Genomic DNA, 24,270 nt, shown 5'->3' with positions numbered 1-24,270 from the left:
ACCCACACCTGCAGCTCTGCCTCGCTCACACCGGTGTGAAAGTCACCATAAAAATATCATTTACGTTGTCGCTTGCTGCACGTCCCCCCACCCCCCCCACTCTCCACTCCCCAAGCCTTCAGCACTAATGCTCCTCAACATTGCAATTCCCTGCCACCGTACCTCCGCCTCACCCCCTCCTCTCTATCCGACTTTAAATCTTACCTTGAAATCTACCTGGTCGACAAGGAATGCAGTCTCACGACTTGTTAGTGATGAATTAGAGAAGAGGTTAGGAAAGAAGCAATTTCTCCAGTCGGGGGGCTGCTGAAAAGCTCTGTAGTGAAGAGTCAGAGGGGAAAGAGCTGGAAAGTGGGATTCTATGCAACTTGGAAACCAAGAGCAATGGGGGCTACCTGTGCTGAAAGTTCCTGTTTCCTATGTGACCTCACTCGAGTCCAGGACGCAAAGGTTATAAAATGAGAACCAAGACAATCAGAGGGGAGGGAAGGAAAAATCCTTTACACAAACGCACTGCAGACACGATGATACGAATGGCCTTCTTCTGTGCTGTTAATTTCTAATGACCGCCACAGATAGTCCATTGAGGCATCCAAGAGAGAGACAGAGACTTGGGATATTTAGGAATAAGGAGAAAAGGCCGGGGGTGAAAGTTGTGGGAGAATTAATAATGGAGCAGGAGGGAAGCTCCCTCCTGGTGCTATGTACCACACCGAGTGAGGTTGTCGGGAGATGAGGGCAAAAAAATGATCGAGTCATCAAAAGGTTAAAGTGAAACAGGTAATTGTGCAGATCACTTGATAAGAGATCAGAGCAGAAATGAAGAACTTGCAGATCATTGTTCAGTTCCATAACCTCATCTTATCCAGTAATGGACAACCAGGAACAAGCCACTTCCCCCTCCCCCCCCCCCGCCCCACCATTCACAGCAATCAGCCCTTTGGGTTTCAGCCTTTTTTTCACGTGGGAAATGGACCAATTTGCACTTTTCGAATCCAGTGTCAACATCAAAAACACCCAGGTCAGTGACAGCACCAGATACAGCGTAAAGCTCCCTCTACACTGTCCGTCCACCATCCTAGATCAGCGACAGCTCGAGTTAGAGACAGAGTGAATTTCCCTCTGCACTGTCCGTCCACACTCCCCAAGAATGAATCTATTCTATTGTGAGGAAGAACCAGTCAACACACTGTTTGGGCTTCACTCACCGTAGCTGAGTTCAGCTCCAAGAACAAGAGGCTCGGGAGGGAGCAAAGACACACTGGATCCTTGGCTCAAAAGCCTGCTGCGTTTCTCTCCAGCTCAGATGGGAAGAATGAGGGGATGAGATTGTGGATGAACAGCCCAAGTTGAACAATTCTTTGGGAGAGGAAAAGCAAGAGAGATGGTGCGTTTGTATTACACTCCTGCAGAGCAAAGTTACTGTGCCAGTAACTTAAGTTACCTTACGCCAACTCTACCAACTCTCCAAATCCAAGCTGCACCTTGGAATGTGTCCCAGCCCTCTGAGCCTGCCTGCCTGTCAAGCTATCCATCACAACCAGATGGGTTTGCCGTGGATTATTTAAAGCCTGACACCCCCAAAATTCAGAAAGAAAGAATCTAAGTGAAGCTACAGATACCGCCAAAAATGTTTTATTTAAAAAAAATACGTTATATCTTAATGTAACCGGTGCTAACGATAAACCAGGCGAAGAACATTTCAACATGATCCCCTCACTTTCAGCTTCGCAAAAGCCCTGAAAATAAGGGCAGAAGACAGCAGGGTATGAGACGCAGGGATACTGGGCAGTTCGATGGGTTCCGTTCAAATGTTAAAACATAAAAGTTGGAAGAAGTCTTCATTCTTCTCTCCCGCGAATCCTGACTGCAAATCACTGAGCCCAGACTGCTGGATTGAGCAGGATGAAGGGTCTTCAGACGTTCCCACTGAAAGCAGGGAGAAAGGACTTGGGAGCTCAGCACTGGGTCACACTGCGTCCTGCGACAACAAAAACAAATTCTTTTCTCAACCATTTCACCAGAGACCAACCCCTGTGTACATTCACAAACAGTGCGCATGCTCACATAGGCTTGTGCTCACACAACAACTTGCATTTATATAGCACTCGTCACGTGGGGTAGTTTCCTGGAGCGCTTCACAGCGGCAGAGTCTGACCACAAGCCAGGGGGAGAGGGCGTGGGGAGGTGACTGTAAGCACATTTGTAATACACTCACTCACAAACGAACAGAAATCATAAAAAAAAACTACCTGTTTGTTTCCTGTTGCGTCTCCGCAGGCGCAGGCGGTGCCCAATACCTTGGGTCAGTTCAGTATCTTGGTCGTTCTCGGAATCCTGGCAAATCTCTGGGTCTCGGCTTTCAATAGCAGCTTCCTGTGAGGAAATCAGAAACCAGGTTAATGCTACAGGCTCCAACCCCTGGTCTGCGCCGAGTGACCGAACCAGACAGCCATCAGGCAGGCTTGAGAACTCCAGAAATGAGGAAACTCAGTCGATCATCTGTCTCCTGTTGCTTTCGAGCTGAGGTAACAGTTTAATTACAGTATCACGTAGGGGCGGTGGGGTGAGATTTACTCCCAATTTATATTTTCGTCCACAAAATATACAGTCAATTCACTCTACAGTATATTTTGTGAAGCACTTTGAGACGTCTCGAAGACGCGATAAGGTGCTATATCAAATGCAAGGATTATTATTATTATTATATATGTCTCGTCAAACATTCACCCCAACAATGTAAGCCCGCATCTTAATATTTGTGGAACGTTGATGCTGAGAATTAGCGGCCACTTCCGTCTCCAGAACAATGCCGTTCATTTCTAAAGCCCCAGTTTGTAAAACGTTCTGAGATGCTCGTTTTTACGTGAAACAAATAAATCTGCCGCTGTTCCTTAAAATGTGGTTACAGTCTCGGGCTCCACAACCACCTGTGGCAAAGCATTTAACCTCCAATCTATGTGAAAAAATTGTTCTTCCATTAAGTCTTTGTGACAATCTGAGCTGTAGCCCTTGTTAACAATTTCCCGACCAGCAGAAATAACCAGTTGTTAGTCGATTTCCATGGGTAATAATCCTTTAAAAAAAAATTGGGTTACCCCAATCTGTGACTGTTTGTGGGACACTGCTGTGTGCAATTGGCTGCCACGTTTTTCCCACAAAACACAGTCAATTCACTTTACAGTATATTCTGAGAAGGGCTTTGAGACCTCTCAAAGATGTGATGAGGTGTTATATCAAATGCAAGGATTATTATTATTATTATAATGATCTTTCACTATTTATCCAGGAGATTTTAATTTAATCTGTCGATAAACAAAATTATGCAAAATTCCTGGCTGGGGTGGGGTGGGGGGGAAAGAGTTTATGCTCCAATTAATATTTTATTCCTCACTTCTAATATTTAATCTGCACTTTAATATGTGGTGTTTTGATTTGACGGGTTCTCAAACATTTATTTTTAAAAAACAATCAGATTGGAAAAGTGCATTGTTCTGCACAAGGTTTAAACACCTTTACCACATGTGATGTGTAAACATGTGCACATTACAATTATGTAATTCAAAGCTATTAAGAGGGTTAGATAATAAATTCTTCAATGGGTTTAATTACATAATTAAGGGCACCTGTAATTTCCTCTCTTCCCCCTACACGTGGATTAAAGCCTTAAAGGTGGATTACACATAGTGCAATATAAATTTAAAGGATTTAATTCCTTATTCTGCAGTCTCGTCCATTTAACAAAAATCAAACATTTTCGTACTAAATTTGGACTTTGTGTAAAAAAAAGTTGATTGTAACACATTTAAATGCTCCATACAAAATTTTTAATAATCTCTTCAAATAAATATAATAATTTGGTCATTCAATCCACAACTGTTTGTGGGACACTGCTGTGCTCAATTGGCTGTTGCGTTTCGCCCACAAATATACAGTCAATTCACTTTACAGAATATTCTGATGAGGCGCTATATCAAATGCAAGGATTATTATTAATATCCTCTCACATCTTTTGAAGACCTCTGTTAGATTCCCTCTTAACCTTCTCTATCTCGATGAAAACGGACCAATTTTCAAACCTATGCTCACAGCTAGAACTCCACATCATGGCATCGGTGTGTACCTTCATTGTATCATTTCCAATGTCTCCGATGTCAATGTATTGAGCTATATAAGTAATAATTGACTATCATATCCTTTACACTTGATACAGCAACTCTCACTTTGGGAGAATGCCTCAAATCGTTTCACAAGATAAGACTGCAAAGTGGAGTGACTGTGTACTTGTCGGTGAACATATTGGTGACAGATCAGTTCGATAGAGACTGATGCTTCTCAGATGTCTACACACGCTCCTACTCTGTGGCATCTTTCCCAAAATCCCTGACTCAGTCTTCAGCTCAGTCAGGGGTCCCCAACCGGTCAATTGCCACGAGGCGGCGCTCTCACTAATGATCAAAAAGCCAGACCGCCTGAGGTTCTGAGCATTACCTGAGGTTGCTCTGTGGTTGAAAGTGAGGGTGCGGGTGCTATGCTCCTGGTCTCCTCTGTATCTTGCTCTACAGCCGAGTCCATAAAATTCTCGTCCTTGCCCTCTCCTCTCTCATCCGTGGTCTTTGTTTCCAATAAGCGGCTCTTAGAGCTGGGGCCTTGGTAGGCAGGCAGAGAAGCCAGGAAGGCAGGGAATGTAAAAGCAGAGAGGAACCTGGCTTTCAGAAGGTGGTACCCTGGGTTGCTTCGAAGTGTTTCCTGCACGAGTCCCCTCATCATCTCCACCCTCCCTTGAGAGCCCGTCACCTCAGTCTGCTCCGAAGGCCAAAAGCCTGAGACGTTTTGCTCCAAGTTCTTCTTCTGCAACAGGAGGTTGGCCAGAGCCTTCATGTTGCCGACAAATGGCGGGAGATAAGGCAGCTTGATGGACACTCCGGCTAAAGGAACACCGCTCCGTCCTCGGAGCCAGTTTCGACATCGAGCTTCTGTCTCGTTGTGGAACAAGAGGCTGAACTGGACAGGGGCTTCTCCCGCGGGTGGCTGTTTGCCTGCCGGCCGGCTGCTGCTTCCCTCTGGCTGATCAGGGCAGGTGATCAGACCCCCCACTGTCTTGCACACTTCCTGCCCGTGTGGACGTTGCTCCGGCTGCCTGGCCCCGCCATCGGAGTCCAGGCTCGGTGGCACTGCGGGCTGAGCAGCAGGAGGATGCTGAGTGGAGGAGGGTTGTGAGAGCGAAGGGTTTGTGGGGCTGACGTCTGGCCCCGCCACCATTATGTTACCCGTGGCCAACTGCATGGCATTACCCGCTGGGGCACAAGTACTGACTGCTGACACGCTAGTGTTTACGGGCTGGGCTTGTCTGCTGGTGGAGGGCACTGTCCCAGGCTCTGTGTCCTCCTGTGCACCTCGGACTCCTGCCCGAAGCCTCTGGTCAGCCTTGTTGCTGGCAGCTGTGCCTGCGCTGTTGTCTAATACATTCGTGGGGGGCAACGGCGCCGCTGTGAGTGAAGGAGTCACGGAATGAAGCATTGCAGCTCCTCCCAGATGAGAGAGGGGAGGCCCCGGGCCGGCTGGTGTGGAGATACCATCTGTGGTGACCCGCGTCACTGGCTTGACGGGTATGAGGACCAGCCCCTGGGGAGTGAGCACCAGGGAGAACTGGTTCATTTGGGTTTGGGGTGGAAGTGGAGCGGGCGGCCTACTCGCCTGGGGCTGTGGCTGCTGCACGTTCGGAGCTGGGACCTGGAGCTTCGAGTACACGGTCGGGCTGTTTTCAGTTGGGCAGGGGTTGAGGTGCCAAGGCTGCCCTGGGGTGGCACCGTGACGTATGATTTGAGGCTCAGGATTCACCAGCTGGGTCGGTGGTGCTGGGAGTTGGCTGGTGCCCTGCACTGTTGGGGCGGACATGGCTCCCTGCGCCAGCTGCTGGCCCTCGGTTTGACGTGCGGAGGTGACTCGTTGTGAGTCCCTGTTTTCAATCAACAAATTCAAGAGGGGCTGTGAGTGTGCGGAGGGTACACTGGCCCCCAGCACCCCTTGCTGGGGCAACACCACCGTTTGCACGAGGGGAGGCTGCTGGGGCATGATCACCAGTGGGCACTGGAGGTTGGCAATCTCTCTCTCCCGAGCTCTGGCCTTAGCTCTAGATTCCTTCCGCTTTTCGTACAGCAACTCCATGACCGTCTTCAGTCTCTCTTTTGGCACAGTCGGATTGACGGGAAACTTGTTGATTTCCATGTGTTTACCGTTTCCAAGGTTAATGTTTTTCTTAGTGATGGGCGAGGAGAGCTGAGCCCTGCTTTCCTTGGCTTTCTCCTTCCCTTTCTCCTCGGCTTGTGCGTTCTCCAAGAATTTCCTCTTCTCCGTGGCTCTCTCCTTCTCTGCTTCGTGCAGTCTCGCTGACCTCTCTTCGATCATCTTCTTGCAGCCCACTTGGTCAATACGAAATACCTGAACAAGACAGAAGAACATTTCAGTCCCTTTGCCTCTTCTTAAGGTACAAATCACGCAGAGGTATGGCTTTACAGCGTAAAGCTCCCTCCACACTGTCCGTCCATGCTCTAAGGTCAGTGTCAGCACAGTTTAGAGACAGAGTAAAGCTACACTATCTGTCAAGCACATGCAGATGGCATTCAGTAGGAGGAAAGTAAGATTGCAATAATACTAAGAGGATTTTTTTGTTCACAAACCTACCAACAGCAATAGTGCAAACACAGGGGTGGTCTTTATCCCACCCGCCTCCAGCCTTTGCCGCAGAAGTTGAGCTAGACAGGAGAGAAATAAAACAATTAGCAAATACGGAGATTGAAACACTGTTTAACTGCCTCCTTGATAAGGCGCTATATCAACTTCAAGGATTATTATTATTATTATTATTACTACAGAGCAGCTGATTACAGATGAATCATTATTGTATGGTCAACGATTGGCCCAGAGACTGTGTAACGTAGGGGTTAAAATAACAAAGCAGGGTTCCTGCCCCTGATCGCCATCAAGAAATCCCCAGTGTAAGGTGCATATGACATCGGGTGAGCGTTCACGGTTAAATTCCCAGCAAATAGTCATGTGGGTGGGGATCAGGGGGAAGGGACCTTGCTCATTCGTGACGAATGCCTACTGGGGGGTAAAGCACTGGAGACCACAGGAGCACTCTGCCATCCTCATACCTCATAGCCGCAACCTGCCCTCCACCCACCTCAGTCTGTGACTCACCGCCATGACACCCCAGTTGTTCTCAGGTTTGTACCCCACCTTTTGATTGATTGCCACAGAGCAGCTGGCTCCTTCCCAGCCAGGGGACAACAGCCTTTACAAGGTTTTGGTTCAAGTTTCTCTCCAACTCTATGGCCCGGAGAGTGCCTCGCCCCGGCTTCTTTCTGGCTCTCTCTGCGGGACACTCGTCTGCCTGTGCTGGACAGCCCTCTGTCACAGCCGGCTCTGCTGTTGAGGACCCAGCCGGATCCTGTCCTCCTGTCCCAGTCTGCTTCTACACAATAAAGGCAAAAGGGCAATTCTCAGCAGGTTTCCAATCACGTGAAAGCGCTTTCTCCACCCCCCCAGCCCCGGCGAAAACCCCTCATTCAGGCTGTGGGGCTACCAACCGTCATGCTCTACCTTAAACTATTGGGTATCACTGGGAAAGAACAGGAACCAGCAGAGAAGATTGAGCGGAGATTTAATAGAGGTGTTCAAAATTCTGAGGGGTTTTGATAGAGTAGGTAGGGAGAAACTGTTTCCACTAGCAGCTGGGTCAGTAACCAGGGCACATTAGATTTAAGATAATTGGCAAAGGAACCAGAGGGGAAATAAGAATTTTTTGTTATCCAGAGAGTTGCTATGATCTGGAATGCACTGCCTGAAAGGGTGGAAACAGATTTGATAATAGCTTTCAAAAGGGAATTGGATAGGTACTTGCAAAGGAAAACTTTGCAAGGATATGGGGTAAGAGCCGGGGAGTGGGACTAGTTGGCAGCTCTTCCAAAGAGCTGGCACAGACACGATGGACCGAATGGCCTCCTTCTGTGCTGTGAAAAAATAGCACTGGCACATGCCCGGTGAGGACAGTCTATCAATCGGGGCCGTCAATGAAGGTACTCGCTGGACTCATGAGCGATCCTGCTGACTACTTAGAAGACCAAGGTCGATCTAGTTTATCTTCCACTATCCTGGCAATCGCTTGACACGTCGTGCCCCAAACTATATACTGTATCCCCAAATATTATTTTGTAGCAGAAATCTATCTTATTTGTTCTTGAAGCAAACAACATTTTCTGCTTCCACCGTCTCCCTCCCTAGGGGAGCCTGTTCCGTAAGTTGACTACTCGGTTACTGGACATATACAACTAAAACGGCGTGAATAACTAGGCAGGAGCGGACAGTATTCACATCTCTTACCTGGTGAAGCTCTTCGGGAGGCACGTTGGCACCAGGGTCAGTGCTGACTGGAGGCGTTGCTCTCCCCGTTGGACTGGGATTCGATCTTCCAAACTCTTTTGCCATTTGCTTTTTCACTCCAGATTTGGCTCGATTGTCCGCCCCCTCATCCTCAGTAATGGGCATCCACAAGTCAATGTCCAGTACTTTGAACTCGCTGCCGCTCCCACTCCTTTTCTGTCCGTGGGGTTGGACATTTTCCTCCTTCATCCCTTTGTTTAGTTCCTGCAGCCTCACATCCTCATCCTCCTCCTCCTCACTTACAACTCCTTTATTCTGTCCCTTTGGCCTCTTGTTCTTCTCGCTTGTATCTCGTCTTTTCTGTGCCTTTGGCTTGACATTCTCCTCCTCGCTGTCGTGCAACGAAATGTTACCGGATGAGACCTCGGACTCAGAGCTGCTCTCCATAGCCCGGACCTTCGCGGGCCTCGGTCTTGTCGCTGAAGTCTTTTTCTTTTTCGGTTTTCGCGGAAAGCGGTTTGTCTAAATGAAATTTCGGAGAGTTTTAGTCATTTCAGAGTGAAGCAGCACGAGGGGGCACTCTATCGTGAGCCCTGGCTTGGTTTCCGCGCCCCCCCACTCCCAACCACTAGGGCTGTGACTAATTGTGCCCCCCCCACCCCAACGCTCTCCTGGGCTGAGATCAGTAACTCAGGTTGTGATAATCAGTAGAAAGGTTTTTATTTTGGTCTCAACCTGGCTCAGTTCATAGCACTCGTCACCGAGTCAGAAGGCTGTGCGTTTTTTGGTCCGTTGCATGTGTGAGACACAAGGAAACCCAACGCCGTGCTTCAGAGTATCCAAACCAGACAGAGCTCCTTGTATGTCACCTTCCCTGGAGGGTCACGCACTTCTTAAGTTCAGAGTCTATAAGGGGCAGGTTCGCTAGAGTCGAGGGTTGTGGACTCCTGGAGGCCAACCAGCTAAAACTGCTTATCTTTTCAATGAAAATACCACCTGACAAGCTTCCCGCTGCCTACCCAGTAAGGCTCTGGCTTGCAAGGTTAAAGAATCCAAGTGGGAAGAATCCCTGCCCCCAGTAACTGGTCTGCCCTAAGTCCTGCCAACAAGCTAGGCTGGCTGGTCTCTTATCATCAGTGCTTTGGAGTACTATGAACCTGCCTGTCTCAGGACCTGGACCACTGAAACCACCACAGAGAGTGGACTCAATTCCAACGTTTAGCTGTCAAGCGAGGCTTTTGTCATGCATTGCGCTGTCAGAGGTACTTTGAACGAGAGTTTTAATCAAGGCCGATCTGCCTGGACATTAAATATTCTCTCACACAATTGGAAGAAAGAAGAAAGCTTCCACTGTGTCCTGGCCTCCAGGTTTATTTATTATCTAGATAAATTGTTCGTACATCTCATGGCTGTTTGTAGGACCTTGCTGTGACAAAATGGCTGCCGCCTGCCTACACACACACAAAGTCACTCTGCTCAGTAGAAATTCCCTTTGACGCAATACTGCAAATATCAAAAATGTTCACTTTACCTTAATACCCACTAACCATCTCCATTTGTTATTACACTGGGATGCGCTCCTGAGGGACAAATCGGCTGCTATTTTGGACCATTGCCCTGCAAGAGAAATTGAACACAGGATTTTAGGGATCACAAAAACAAGGTAGATAAATAAATCCATCACCTGGCATTAAACACAACCCCAAGAATACCTAACCTGGTGCTGTATTGTACACAGAGCAGCAGTCCCTTGTAAAGGTGGCCAAAAGCACAATCAAAGATTGTCTTCAAAGAGAATCAAAGGTCTTACAGAATCAAAGGTCTAGTTGTAGGTTTCCTGAGGTGGCGGGTGAGGGTTGGGGGGGGGGATAATGACAGCAGTTTTGATGGGGAAGGGGATGGTGGTTCCGCGAGTAGAAGAGTAAATCAGAAGAGAAAGAAAAGCTTCCACGTAAAGTCAATGCTTTGAAGAGGTTTCAAAGCAGCTTGAGGTCTCCCTTCCCTTACCCACTCCGTGTTTCTCTAGGAGTTGTCCAAGCTTCTGTACCTCCTCAGCATCCCATTTTCCTTTCTTCATTTTGTCGTTTAAACCATGGATATACCTGCAAGAGGTTTGTTACAGTTTGTGATTCTGTACTGCTTCAGTCCCATCACATTCATCTCCCACTACCCACTCCTTTTCCAATAATCAATAGAATGCTCCATTTATACCTCTTGACAACGCGACTCAGATCACTTCCCTTCCTGTCCCTATCCTCCACAACCCTGTACTGACAGCGTAATCGGGAAACACTCACTAATTAGGCTCACAGATGAAGAACAGTCATTTAGGCACCAAAGGGTGCCTACTGACTAACCCCCCAGGTAGGGTGGTCCTAGCCGGACAAACAGCAGGAAAGCTTGCTGCACAGCAATATCAATGGCAAGCTTTGTGGGTTAAGCTGGTTAGATAAACAAAGCACACTCTGGGGTCCTTAAAACTTGTCTCTTGCCAACCTGCGCCAATATTTTCTGGTTAGGTAAGCTGGATATGTCACTCCAGGGAGATTTCCACGTGTAGGTGGGATGCATAGAACGCTCAGCTTGGTTTGGACATTCTTGAGCATGGCGATGGGTTTCCACATGTGTCAGACACCCGGCTGAGCAAAAGTAAATCTTCAGGAGAGGAGAAAGCAAGGTGACTATTGGTACAAAGTAAAATAACTACAAAATACCGATGAGATTGAGTGAGACGCCATCTGCTGTTCAGAAAGGAAACGGTACATGTGGCTCAGTGTATGAAATGCCAGACTTGCAGTTGACACGTCTAAAAGGAACAGCAGAATAGTGTGAACTGAGGGCGACTCCCTGCGGCAGACTGGAGCATTCAACATTCAAGTAAAGCACACCTGTCTCGGCACTGCACGTCGTTCCTGCCTGGAACCTCATCTCGGATCTTGTACCAATCTTGACATCCGTACTTTTCCACCGCCTTCAGAAGTAGCTGGAGATCAAAGAAAAATGGCATTCGTAGATTAACAAACTGCATATTTTGAGGCTTCTGAAACATTTCTGCTGAAGCGAGGTCTCAGTGGAGACACTATAACTGCCAGCAGCTCGACTCTTCCCTCTGATCAATTTCCATTGACTGTTTGTGGGACACAGCTGTGCACAATTGGTTGCCACGTTTCACCCATAAAACATTCACTTTACAGTACATTCTGTGCACCAGTGTATGTCAGGCGAGGCCAGGATTAGGCTTGATTATGAAGGCGCCCGGTGTGGGCAAGTATCCTGCCAATACTCACTGCTGGAGCTCACACACGTGAAGAATGGCTACTTGGAAAAAAGTAACAAAACTTGCAATTAATCAGTGCCCTTCATGCGGGGCAGTGACTTGGATTGCTTAACAGTGGCGGAGCCTGACCCTGAGCTGGAGGGAGATGACCATTGACCATAAGCACAGTCGAAGCATCAGGGGGAGGGAAGAGAAACAAAAGGAGTGATAGCCGAGGAGCTCGGTGTCATGCTCCCAGGAGGCCGGCATGTGGCGACTGAAAAATATCAAACCACCACGTACGTCATCCTCCCAGGGTGACCAGGCACCGTGGGTCAGTTCTGGATCCAGCTTCTTTGTCCACCGTTGATGGAGCTGGCTGGCGTTTCTTCCCTCCATGAAATATGCCACTAGAAAAGAAGAGGAGAATGACAGTCTTTCTGGCAGCCTCTCTGTATAATCATCCTTCTTACAGTTTTACACTAGGAGCTGGGCCCAGGATTTTTTTTTTTTTGAAGACCCCACCCAATGGAACTCCATTCCCCAGTCCCTTCGCCTCGCCCCTCCCTTGCCTCCTTCAACGCCTGTTTTAAGACCCTCCTCTTTGACCACGTCTTTGGTCACCCTTCTACCCCCACCCTCCCTGCTCGGGTCCAAATCCTTGACTGTCCAGCGCCTTGGGAGGTCCGCCTGACGTGAAAGGTGCAGTATAAATGTCATTTGTTGTTGTGTCTGATGTTACACACTCACTCTTGGTGTAAGGGATAAAGTTTCCCACTCTCATCCTTTCAACCAGATCCCTCAGCATCTGATCCTCCTCTTCTGTCCACTTTCTCTTCCTCAGCTCTTTGTTGGACTCCTGATACTTCTGCAGGCACATGTAGGCTGTGCGCTGGGTCTGTTGGAAGGGGATCCGGTCAACCATGTAACACGTAAATTCCGTCTCACTTAAAATTTGTCTGGTATGGAATAATTTTATAGCCCATGTCGGCACTCTGTAAGAAAGTGTTTTCTCCCCACACGCCTCCCCCAGCTCCTGCCCCACACAATGAAGCCACACACCTTCAGCTCCTTAGCAATAGTCTCCCAGTCCAGGTAGTTATGCTGCTGTGCAATCTCCTCCAGCTTCTGCACCTCCTCGCTGCTCCACTTACTCTTGTTGACAATGGGGTGCTGGTGATTTTGCCAGTAGCATCGGATATCCTCCGCTTTGCGGGTCCCATCGAACTAAGGAACACAAAATAAATGGCCAGTCATTATCACGCAAGACCCAGTACTTTCTGAGCGGCGGGGTGGGGGCGGGAGGGGAGGGAAGGACAGAAAAAAAGATGTCAAAATGTTAACTTTGGGGGCTTCACACATACATGGATCACCCTAGTAGCACCCTGAAGTTCTCCCTAGATTACTGCCAAGCCATAAGGAAGATCCCAGTCTCCATTGCTGTCTGTGCCGAGTTGTTGATCTCAGCCAGGACAATTGTTGGGGCTACAGTTGGCTTCATTGCCCCTGAGGGACAAGGAGTGGGTAAAAAGAGAACATTTGCCAGGCTTAGCTAAGTGCCAGCGGCAGGAAGATACAGGAAACATGTGGCCACTGAGTGGCGGCAGGTTTAGGCTCGGCTACAATGGCCCCCAGTTTAGTATGCTGCTGCAAATCAATCAGGCGTCTTGGGACGTGCTCCCAATGTGAAAGGTGCCATACAAACGTAATTTTGTATTGTACTGCGCAGCTGTGATCAAGGATGGCAGCCTGCACTCAGCGTGGTTCACTGCCTTCAGAAGAGTGGAGACAGCGAGATCTAATGATTTGGGAGGATAAACTTACATCAATGTTGGAGATCTTCATCCAGTCGTGCTCGTCGTACCTGTTCCCCAACAAGTGCTGCTCACCTAACTGGCTATAAGAAAGTTAAGGAGTATAAACCTCAGGTTCATTACTACCATTCCCCCCCCACCCCGAGAAATAACTCAGTAGTTACTTCAGTTATCGAGTTATCAGGTCAATTATCAAAAGAGCCAGCAAAACGTTTGGACAGTTTGGAGCTGTTATAATAATAATAATCCTTGTATTTGATATAGCGCTTTTCACGTTTTCGACATCTCAAAGCGCTTCACAGAATAGACTGTAAAGTGAATTGACCGTATATTTGTGGGCGAAACGCGGCAGCTAATTGCGCACAGGAGTGTCCCACAAACAAGTCGTAGATTGAAAATGACCAGTTTATTATTGTTTTGTTTTGGAGGGAGTATTATTAGGCTCTGTGTGGAGTAAGGAAACTTGCCCAAGCTTTTGCCCTGCCTGGAATTGAACCCAGGTCTCTCCCTTGCAAGGCGAGTTCTCTAATCACTGAGCTACAGGACTTTTCTCTCTCTCGTTGGGCTGGTTGAGAGGGGACTTGATCAAGGTGTCTAATATTATGAAAGGTTCTATAAAGTAGACACTGATGAGTTGTTTCCAATTGTTGTTGATTCAAAACAAGAGGCATGAATATAAGGCAGCTAGTAAATCTAATAAGAGACTTTAGGAGGAACTTCCTCATAAAGAGGGCGGTAAGAATGTGCCAGAAGCTGTGGTTGAAATAAAAAGCATCAATGTATTTAAGAGAGGGGAATAGGAAGGGTGGGGTAGGGATATGGCGTGGAACCACCAGCACAGACAAGTTGAGCCAAGTGACCTATTTCAGTGTCATATCTTATTATTCTACATAATTCTATGTGTAACCATTGAGATATTCTGTATAGCCACATACTGAATAAAACTAGATGAGAACCATAAAATTCCAACCCACTGAGGGTGGTATTACTGTGTATGTGAGAAGCGAGCCTGCCCACTCGTTGTACCCTGGCCGGCTAACACACTAAAATAATTGGCTAACTTCTGGGTCATCAAAGCTGATGGCAACCCTAATGACCCAAAAGTCTGCCATTTTAGCATGAACACCAGCAGCACTCAAGACTCGATCAGGTGTGAAGGGTGTAACTTTGTCATTGTTGAAGCCAGAAGGTTAACTACACTCGTGTGCAGTGAACAGGGTTCACATTACAACTGCATTAACCATTTGTGCAATAAGGATACGTTATAACAGAGCTGCAACCGTTATACTCCTGGATTAGTCGGATTTAAGACCGGAAGCTGTGGATTTCAATCTCAATTATTTCATTCGCTCTTTTGAGGTTGAGAAATTGAGCACAATGTCGATAAACATCTTTCCTGATGGAAGGGAAAGCATGTCCAATTCTAGGGAGACCTCATTCGCTTTGCTTACCCGCTGAGAATACCAGTAATATCTCGTAATTTTACGCTGAGGATCTTCAATTATACACAATGTTTAAGCAGGCAGAAGGTGATTTTCAGCTCCTGCATTCAGAGATCTAACACAGGTTTACTAGCGATTGCAAGCCGAAGCCCTGATGGGTAGGGTGGTCCAAGCTGGACAAGCAGTGGGAAAGCCTGCCAGGCAATGATATCAATGGCAAACTATGCTGTTTTAGCTGGTTAGACTTCAGCAGTTACCCCAACGCACACTCTGGGGTCCCCAAGCCATGGTACTTGCCAACCTGTGCCGAATACTTTCCAAAATTAGGAAAGCAGGATGAGTCCCTCCACAGAGAGAGCGCGTATTCCATTCCAACAAGCTACCTCTGGGATTTCCATGTGTAGGTGGGATGCATGAAAATCTCAGTTTGGTTTGGATATTTTTAAGCATGGCGATGGGTTTCAGACATCCAGCTGACCAAAAAAATACTTATTGAGAAGGGTTGGCACTGGGAGGGGTAGGGGGGAAGGGCACGCGGTGGGGGCTGGCACTGGGCAGAGAAGCAGCATTGGAGATAACTGCAGTTGAAATGTTTATAGGATCCTAGTTAAAATGCCTGTGGACAGGAAGCACAGCTCACTTGATATCGTGCATTTCCCGCTCGACTTCTTTAATCTGCTTTCTGAACATCTGCTTGGCAGACTCCACCTTGGCCAGCTCCAGCTTCTTGTTCACGTAATCCAGCCTAAACACACCAGAGACACAGCATCACATTACTAGCGGCTTAAGCTACAATATCATGTCCAGCAAGCTGGACATTTACTTTTTATTGTCACATTACATCCCCCTCCCACCCCTCCCACTCCCTGGCTAAATCCCAAAATATCTTCCTTTGGAGGGAGGGAGAGAGGGAGGGGCCCATTGGAGCCGGGCTGGCTCCAAGGTGACATGCTTGGCCACAGAATGTTAGAATCGAATCGTCCCTCTGTGGTGGTTTAGGTAATCTGGTTTCTACAGTATTCCAGGGTCACTGCAGGATTTGGAGGAGCAGACAAGTCATTGGAAGCAGGGCATCTTCCCACTCAGCTCCTATTAAGCTTGCAAGGTAGGCTAATCCTAGCTGGAAGAGCAGCAAGAAACGTGTCAGACTGATTCAAAGCCAACAGCAGTGACAGAGGGTTTACCTGGAGAGCTTGGGCTGGAGCAAATGCTGCAACGAGTCATTTACAATGGATCTTAGGAGTTTTTCTTCCTCTCTCGGTTTCCCTGTGAACAGCAAACACAATAAGGAGAAATATTATCCCACTCCAGGAACTAACCACTTTCTGTCATTGATTCCCTTGGCATTTTATCCCTGATCGGCCTGGACACAGAGATACAACAGTAACAAATGACATTTGTATAATGCCGTCAGGAGGACGTCCCAAGATACAGAAATAAAAACAGAAGTCGCTGGGAACACTCAGCAGGTCAGGCAGCATCTATGGAGAGAGGAAAGTGAGTTAACGTTTCAGATCGATGACCTTTCGTCTCTGATGTTAACTCACTTTCCTCTCTCCATACATGCTTTCTGACCTGCCGAGTGTTCCCAGCAACTTCTGCTTTTATTTCAGATTTCTGGCATCTGCAGTATTTTGCCTTCTGCCACAGATACAGAGACAGATACCTCATCACTGGCTGTATTGTTGTTTTAAAATGTGTATGAATTTTCACATTGCCTATTTAATTGCATTGTATCTAAAGTATAGTGACATTAAACAATACAGTTACACAGTTTAAGACATAGGATTCCTATGATTCTTATGGCTTATGTTTCTGGAAGGGAAACACAAAGTATTTCTTATGTGGCCTGTGGGTTTTTCTCAAAACCAGCATCCGGCCCTCAGCTGCCAGAAGGTTGGACCACCCTGAGCTAGGGAAAGAGTATGCATTCCATTCCAATTTATACCTTGGCAATTTCCATATATAGGTGGGATTTGGATTTCTGCATGTGTCAGACATCCATCTGCCCCCCCCCCCCCCACCTCCCCATCACCAAAAAATAAGACACAGCATTTCTTCGTGTTCATGTCTCAATGTTCTTCGCACAATGAGTTACTTTGCAGGACAATGATCTATGTAAGCAACTGTGGCAATAAATCTGCTGATCTCAATAACAACAACTTGCATTTATGTAGCACCCTCCATGCTGGGTAGCGAACCGGAGCACGTAACTCCATTGGGAGGGCAGGTGAGGTTCCTATTTCTAATCACTGTCCAGTGAAAGTACAAACGGTGGTCAGGTGAGGACACTGTTGAGGCTCGGCAGTGATGCCCCAACAGTAAAACATCCTGACAATACTGACTGCCTGGGCCAAGAACAGTGATTACCAGAGTGTGCTGGTGAAACAATCCCCAGGAGGAGAAAAAAAGCTTACACAGTGCTTTCATCCCAGCGCATCCCACCACCAGCCAGCACCCCCTTACCCTGTCAGTACTTACAGAGGACAGTAAGGAAATCTGCAAAGGATTTGATGCCTTGTTTTGCCTTCTCCTTTGTGTCAGCATTAGAAGGTGGACCCTTTGTAAAGATACAGAAACAAAGGTTTATTAAATGGCTGTATTTGGAGAATGCACCAGTGGAGACTACACCACACACACGGGAGCTAGAGCACAACAACAACAACTTGTATTTATATAGCGCCCTTCACTTGTAATAACGTCTCAGACCGTTTTGATGGAAAAGTGTTGGACCCTGAGCAAGCGAGTAAAGTGATAACATTCTGAGTTGCTCTGTGAAACTTTCCTCATACTCACAAGGCCACTAACTTTATCCTTGAAGTATGGCTTCATGAAGTGTCCTAGGTAATATAACGAAGATGGACCTGTGGACTTCTCTGCTTTACGTCCTCCAAGTACACCTTTTATTTCTAGCTGTGGAGAAAACAAAGAAGAGGTCCAGATTTACTGATTACAGTAAACAACAGCTTGTATTGAGCGGCAGGGCCTCGGAAACCCATGCAAACTGAGAGGGACTCACGGAAGGTAAGTCAGGCAGCGGCAGGGAGTCATAGGGCTGGTTTCCTGGAGATCGGGACCAGCGGTAGCCAGAATGGGGGCTGGGTCCGGTAACAGCTAGTGGTAGGGCCGGTGTCTCGGGGATTGGAGCCGGCGATAGGTCGAGGCAGGGTTGGGGTCCTGGGGATCGTGACCGGCGTTAGCCTTAGCCAGAGGTAGGGGCCAGCCGGTAGCTGCAGGCTGGGCCGGAGTCTCGTGGACCCTGAGGTGGGGGCGGGTGTCTCGGGGCCGGGGACTCGGGGGATCGGGGGGCGGCCATTACCTGGTTAGGGGGAGCCTCCATTTTGGACTTCCAGATTTTCCTGCCATTCTGTGTGACGTCACTTCCGCCCGCCAGGTTTGAATCCCTGGTAGCAGGTACAGTATAGTTTATACCAGTGTCTCCTTCCCATCCTCTGTCTGTCTCCCTCCCCTGTCCTTCCCCTGCAGGCTGCTCATTGCTAACCACAACGAGTGCCCACCTACCCCCCTCCGCGCCACCTCGAGCCCCCACAGCCTCCTGCAGGCTGACAATGTCCCACTAATCCGCCGCCTCTTATCTCAGCGTGCGCATCTTGGCTGCCGCCCCGGCCCCGAGCTGGCCCTCCCTCCCTACAATTCTCCCTCCGTCCTCCGTCCCTCAAAACCGCCACTATCCCCCCCACCCTGAAGAAACCTTCCCTTGACCCAACACAGCTATCCAGCTACCGGCCCATCTCCAACCTCCCTTTTCTGTCCAAGGTCCTTGAGAGAGCCGTTGCCTCCCAGCTTCGTTCTTTCCTCTCCTCCCACTCCCTCCATGAGCCCCTCCAATCGGGTTTCCGTGCTGCCCACAAATGACATCCTGACCACATGTGACCAGAGCTCCTTTTGCCTCCTCGAACTCTCCACCGCTTTTGACACTGGATCATTCAATCCTCCTCCAGCGCCTCTCCTCCCATTTCAACCTCCAAGGTCCTCTCCTTGACTAGTTCAGGTCCTACCTTTCACACCGCCTTCAGTTTGTCTCAGCTAACGGCTTCTCCTCCAGCCCCCCCACCATCTCATGTGGCGTTCGTCAGGGCTCTGTCCTCGGTCCCCTCCTCTTCACCCTCTACATGCTTCCCCTTGGTGACATCATTCTCAGAGATGGGGTAAATTTCCACATGTAAGCGGATGACACCCAACTCTACCTCCACTCTCAACTCCAGCTCCGCAACATTGCCAGAATCCGCCACTGCCTCATCAGACAACTACTGGTGTCCTGACTGACTGCCTGTCTGACATCAAGTCCTGGGCGAGGGACAACTTTCTCCAGCTGAACATCAGCAAGACTGAAGCCCTCTTGATTGGCTTACGCCAGCGCCTCCACACCTCGGGCGCTGGCAGCATCAGACTCCACGGCTGCACACTCAACCTCACTAAGCCAGTCAGGAACCTGGGTGTCTTGTTTGACCCCGAACTGTCCTTTCTCCCCCACATCCGTGCCATGACCGGCACTGCCTACCACCAGCTCCGCAACATTGCCAGAATCCGCCACTGCCTCACCCCTCAGGCTGCCGAAACCCTTACCCACGCATTCGTCACATCAAGGCTCGATTAATGGAAATTCCCTCCTCATCGGCCTTCCCAACTCTTCCCTTCACAAGCTGCAGAACATCCAAAACTCTGCAGCTCATGTACTCTTGCACACCAGGCTCTGTGACCCCATCACTCCCACCCTCGCCCGACTCCACTGGCTCCCCATCCCTCAGAGGATCGAATTCATCGATGGCCTTGCCCCCTCCTACCTCTCTGACTTGCTAACTCTCTACCAACCTGCCCGCTCCCTCCCGTTCAGCGGGCTCCGGCCTGCTCCATGTCTTCTGCCTGATCTGCCCTACCATCGGTGGCCGAGCTTTCAGCCTCTCTGCCCCCACACTCTGGAACTCCATCCCACAGTCGCTTCGTCTCGCTTCCTCCCTTGCCTCTTTTAAGGACGGTCTCAAGACCCTCCTCTTCGATCGTGCTTTTGGTCACCCTCCCACCTCTCTGCCTTCCCTCACCTCTACCCCACCCCTCCCCCATGCTCGGTTCTTGACCTCTGACTTTCCAGCGCCTTGGGAAGTCCTCCCGACGTGAAAGGCGCTCCATAAATGCAATTTTGTTGTTGTTGTCCCGCCCCACCATTGGCAGGAGAACCTTCAGCCACTCTGCCCCCAACCTCTGGAACTCCATCCCCCAATCACTCCGCCTCGCCCCCTCCTTAGCCTCCTTCAAATCCCGCCTCAAAACCCTCCTCTTCGACCATGCCATTGGTCACACCCCTTCCCCTCCCCTCTCCCCCCTGACCCCAGCTTGGGTCTGGAATGCTGCGCCTTGGGACATCCTCCCGTCTGAAAGGCGCTATACAAATGTAATCTTGTTGTAGTTGTTGTTGTATTTATATAGCACTTTCATGTGGGGCAACATCTTGAGAGTGTTTAACTGTGGCAGAGCCTGACCCTGAGCCAGGGAATTGTGGGGTGACCGAAAGCATGTCAAAGGGGAAGGTTTTCAGATACGATCTGAAGACGAACAAAGTGAGGATGAGGCAGAGGAATTGAGGCAGTGAGCTCCATAGTTCCGGGACATAGTGACTGAAAGCACGGCCACTGATGGTGGAGGGCTAATAGGAGCTGAGCGGGATGACTCTCTGCCCCCAGTGACTGCTCTGCTCTTCCAAGTCCTGTCGATGAGCCAGGCTGGGCTGTGCTGTCATCAGAGGTGCCCTGGGATACTGTGGACCCACCTGACTCAGGAACCAGACGAGAGACCGTCACAGAGGGCTGACTCAATTCCAACATTCCATTGCCAAGTCTGTCACCTTGGAGCCAGCTCAGCTCCAAGGAGACCCCCCTTATGACAAAGGATGTTCTGTCCACCTGCGGCCAGGGCTCTCTCTATCTCTTTGTCCTTCTCAAACGCTTTTGATACTGTTGACCACTCCATTCTTCTCCACTGCCTCTCGTCTCACCTCCACCTCAATGGTTCTGTTCTTGCCTGGTTCCAATCCTACCTTTCCCACCGTCTGCACTTCATGGCCCACAACGGCGTCTCCTCCAAATCCAGTCTGGAGACCTTCCTCTTCGACCGGGCCTTCGACCACCCTCCCACCCCCAAACTCCCCCTGCTCGCCTCCCCTTCTGCCCTCAGCTCGGGCCCAAAACCCGATTGTCCAGTGCACTCTCTGTGGTCCCCAAGCAATGGCTCTCGTCAGCCTGAATCTAAAAATTTTCACAATTAAATAACGAGGAAGAGAGTGTGCATTCCATTACAGACTCAGGAAATTTCCATGTTTAGGTGGCAGCATACATGGTCCTCTCAACCTGTTGTAGATATTGTTAAGCACGTTGCCAGATTTACCTGAATGACAAAAACAATTCCCCGGCTTCACACCCACCTGCTGCTCTTTATTTTGGGCCACAAGCTTCTCAACCTCCTGCAGCTTTTCCATGATGACCTCCTGATACACCAGGTTCAACTGCAGACACGTCTCGGGACCTACGGGGAGGTTGTCTTCCTCGTCTGTGTCACTGTCCAGGGGCTGAGAGGCAACACCCCTGCTGGGACCTTCTCCCTGATCGTGCACACATACACAGCAAGTTAGTTACCTCTCTCTCTCCTGTGAACTGTTTCACCATCAACACAGACAGAATATGGGAAATTGTCACACATGTACGTGAATTAGAGCATGATCACACTTGGCTGGACAGAACATTCTAAACTTTAACAACCAAGTACTAGGGTCCTGTGCCAATCATTTGGCATGAATTAAGAATCTGTAAAGATCCCCAAAAGTTTTAGGCAGACCTTGAAGGAGGTGAGGAAAGGGTGGAGCCTATGATGGGAGTTCCAGAGGTTGGGGGCAGATGCACTAAAAACCCAACTGCTGATGGTGGGGCGGGTTGGCCAGTACCCACTGAGCAGAGGGAGCGGACGGGTTGGTAGGGGTTGAGGAGGTCACAGAGGTAGGGTGGGGGAAGGACCACGGAGAGATTTAAAGGTGAGGATGAGGATCTTGAACTCGATCCACAGAGGAGTCATTGGTGCTGGCGAGGATGCTAACAGGCTCGCGGAGCCTAGTGCGGGAAAGAGGCACAAACTGCAGAGTTCTGGATAGTTGGCAGATCGTGAAGGGAAGAGGCAGGTGGACAGCAAGCAGAGAGTTGGTGTAATCTAGTCTGGAGAAGAGAGGAACAAAGCTGCCAAACCTGACTGTTATTGAGGTTGAAAGCCACCCCCTGTACAAAGAGGTGCTTAAAAATGTGATCCTTACCCCAGAAGCATGTTCCACTTCCTCATCTTCCTCTTCAGCCTCTTCATCAAAGTCTGTTGGGGGCGAAAGGTGAAAGTATTATTCAACCCTCTCTCCCAAGCATCACCCCATCCATTACTAAACCATCTCTTTTCCAAAGGAAGGATTTTTATCCTCTTCAAGGTATGATATAGTTCTGGAGAATGCACTAAGTCTTTCTCCCAGATCAGCTATAACATGGCTTGGATGCAGAATAAAGCTCCAGCCACACTGCCCCAGATAAGCTCCAGCGGAGGATAAAGACAGAGTAAAGCTCCTGCAAAACTGTAAACCTAAATTAGTGACTTTCCAATAGAATTCTCCCATCCTGGCCAAAGGCACTGAGGCGAGGACGGTAGAGTAGGTTTCTGGATGAGATGAGATGGGCCGAAGGGCCTTCTTCATCTGAACTATCCAGCACCTTGGGACATCCTCCTGCCGTGAAAGGCACTATACACTATATTTTGTATATGTATCAAGGACGTCAGATTTCAAAAGACCTCTTTCTCAAACACAGCAGCACATTAATTCTCATCAATTAATGAAACTGAACAAGTTGAAAACTCTTCAAATGAACAAGAGCAAAACAAAATATTCTTTTTTCAGAGGAATATTAAAACATGGAATGACCTACTAAATAGTAATTGAAGCAGAATCCATAATAGCTTTTAACAGGGAATTAGACAATAACAAATTGCATTTATATAGCACCTTTCACATCAGGAGGACATCACAAGGCGCTACAAACATCTGTAAAAAATATAAAAGAGTACGGAAAAGGGCAAGGATATGGGACAACACATTTAGCTCCTTTAGAAAGTTGATACAGAAATGTGCCAAATGCCTCATATTGTACTGCAAAATTCTATGATTCGAGATATTGGAAGCTCAGAGAGAAGATTAACTGTTCATTTCCTGGTCAGAGCCACCCAAAGGGTTTGGCAATACCAAATCAGATATACCTCAACTCATCATAGCCTTGGGTTCACATTCATAGCACTACTCAGATTGTGAACAAAGTTCCATCCACAAAATACACAATCAATTCACAGTATATTCTGTGAAGTGTGCTGAGACGTCTCAACGATGTGATAAGACGCTACATCAAAAGCAAATTGTTATTATCATTATTATTAGGTTTGATCTACTGCCCAAAAGACCCTTTAATCCCCATCTCAGGACACGAGCCATTTACACTTCCCACACCAGCCATCCGGGTGGCGAATGGAAGCAAGACCGCCATTTAATGAATTAAAGACGGCTTTGGACCACACCCACACCCAGCCTTCACCGCCCCCCTCACCCCGCCCCGGCCCTCGCCCCACTGTCACTTTCGCCCCAACCTGCCCCTGGCTCCATGTGCAGGTGGGATACATGGAATTATCAGCTTGGCTTGGATACTCTGAAGCACAGTGATGGGTTTCCACATGTGTCAGACATGAGGCACCGCCCCACTCACCACCACCCCCCCACCCAGCCCTGACCCGCCCCCCCAGCCCCTCCCCCCACCCACCACCCGCCCCCCAGCCCTCCCCCGCCCCACCCCTCCCCCGCCCCCCACCCGCCCCCAGCCCTCCCCCCGCCACCCACCCCTCCCCCACTCAGGACCCTCACCTACCCAGATCCCCTATCGCCACTCCGGTCTGTTTCGTGGCCTCCAGGCTCTTCTCCAGCTCCAGGATCTCACGGCAGAGTCGCTCCCGTTCGGTTACGAGCACATTCCCGGGGCCCCGGGGGGGTGAGAGGGTCTCCCCGGGGCCCTGGAGGGGTGAGAGCGCCGCCATGCTGGTCCCCAGTCCCGCGCATGCGCGCTCCGCAGCGCGTCTCCCTGGTTTCAGGCACTTCCGGTCCCTCTCTGACGTCACGTCGTCAACTTCCCACTCGGGTTCAGAAGAAGCGATTCTCCCCCCAACCCCTCCCCCCCCCAACCCCCCCCCCCCCCCTCACCCCAACCCCCCCTCACCCCCAACCCCCCCCTCCCCCCAACCCCCCCTCACCCCAACCCCCCCCTCCCCCAACCCCCCCTCACCCCCAACCCCCCCC

At 49.3% G+C, this 24,270-nt stretch overlaps 1 protein-coding gene and 1 non-coding gene across 3 annotated transcripts; both read right to left on the bottom strand.

The window, feature by feature from the left end:
* Positions 1–1,619: 1,619 nt before the first annotated feature.
* snapc4 (small nuclear RNA activating complex, polypeptide 4) lies at positions 1,620–24,027 on the bottom strand. Of its 2 annotated transcripts, XM_042337520.1 has the most exons (20): positions 23,846–24,027; positions 22,210–22,262; positions 21,334–21,510; positions 17,694–17,810; positions 17,379–17,457; positions 16,082–16,163; positions 15,538–15,642; positions 13,466–13,538; positions 12,704–12,868; positions 12,392–12,539; positions 11,945–12,051; positions 11,274–11,368; positions 10,393–10,487; positions 9,917–10,002; positions 8,386–8,907; positions 7,243–7,477; positions 6,685–6,755; positions 4,492–6,441; positions 2,253–2,376; positions 1,620–1,981 (listed from the first exon to the last, which is right to left on the bottom strand). In XM_042337520.1, the coding sequence occupies exons 1-20, from the start codon at positions 24,009–24,011 to the stop codon at positions 1,959–1,961; spliced, it is 4,473 nt and encodes a 1,490-aa protein (XP_042193454.1). In that variant the 5' UTR covers positions 24,012–24,027; the 3' UTR covers positions 1,620–1,958. The 2 variants fall into 2 exon arrangements, with proteins under 2 accessions (XP_042193454.1, XP_042193455.1); XM_042337521.1 differs by lacking the exons at positions 15,538–15,642; positions 16,082–16,163; positions 17,379–17,457; ... (2 more) ...; positions 22,210–22,262; positions 23,846–24,027 and adding an exon at positions 14,717–14,770.
* On the bottom strand, positions 23,112–23,207 carry LOC121849607. Its single transcript, XR_006085281.1, has one exon. It is a non-coding gene; the product is annotated as a Z30 small nucleolar RNA (small nucleolar RNA).
* Positions 24,028–24,270: the final 243 nt, after the last annotated feature.

This window comes from Callorhinchus milii, unplaced genomic scaffold (genome assembly GCF_018977255.1).
Source record: "Callorhinchus milii isolate IMCB2004 unplaced genomic scaffold, IMCB_Cmil_1.0 Scaffold8, whole genome shotgun sequence".
NCBI classification, from domain to species: Eukaryota; Metazoa; Chordata; class Chondrichthyes; order Chimaeriformes; family Callorhinchidae; genus Callorhinchus; species Callorhinchus milii.
This window is presented reverse-complemented; position numbering and strand designations above follow the sequence as displayed.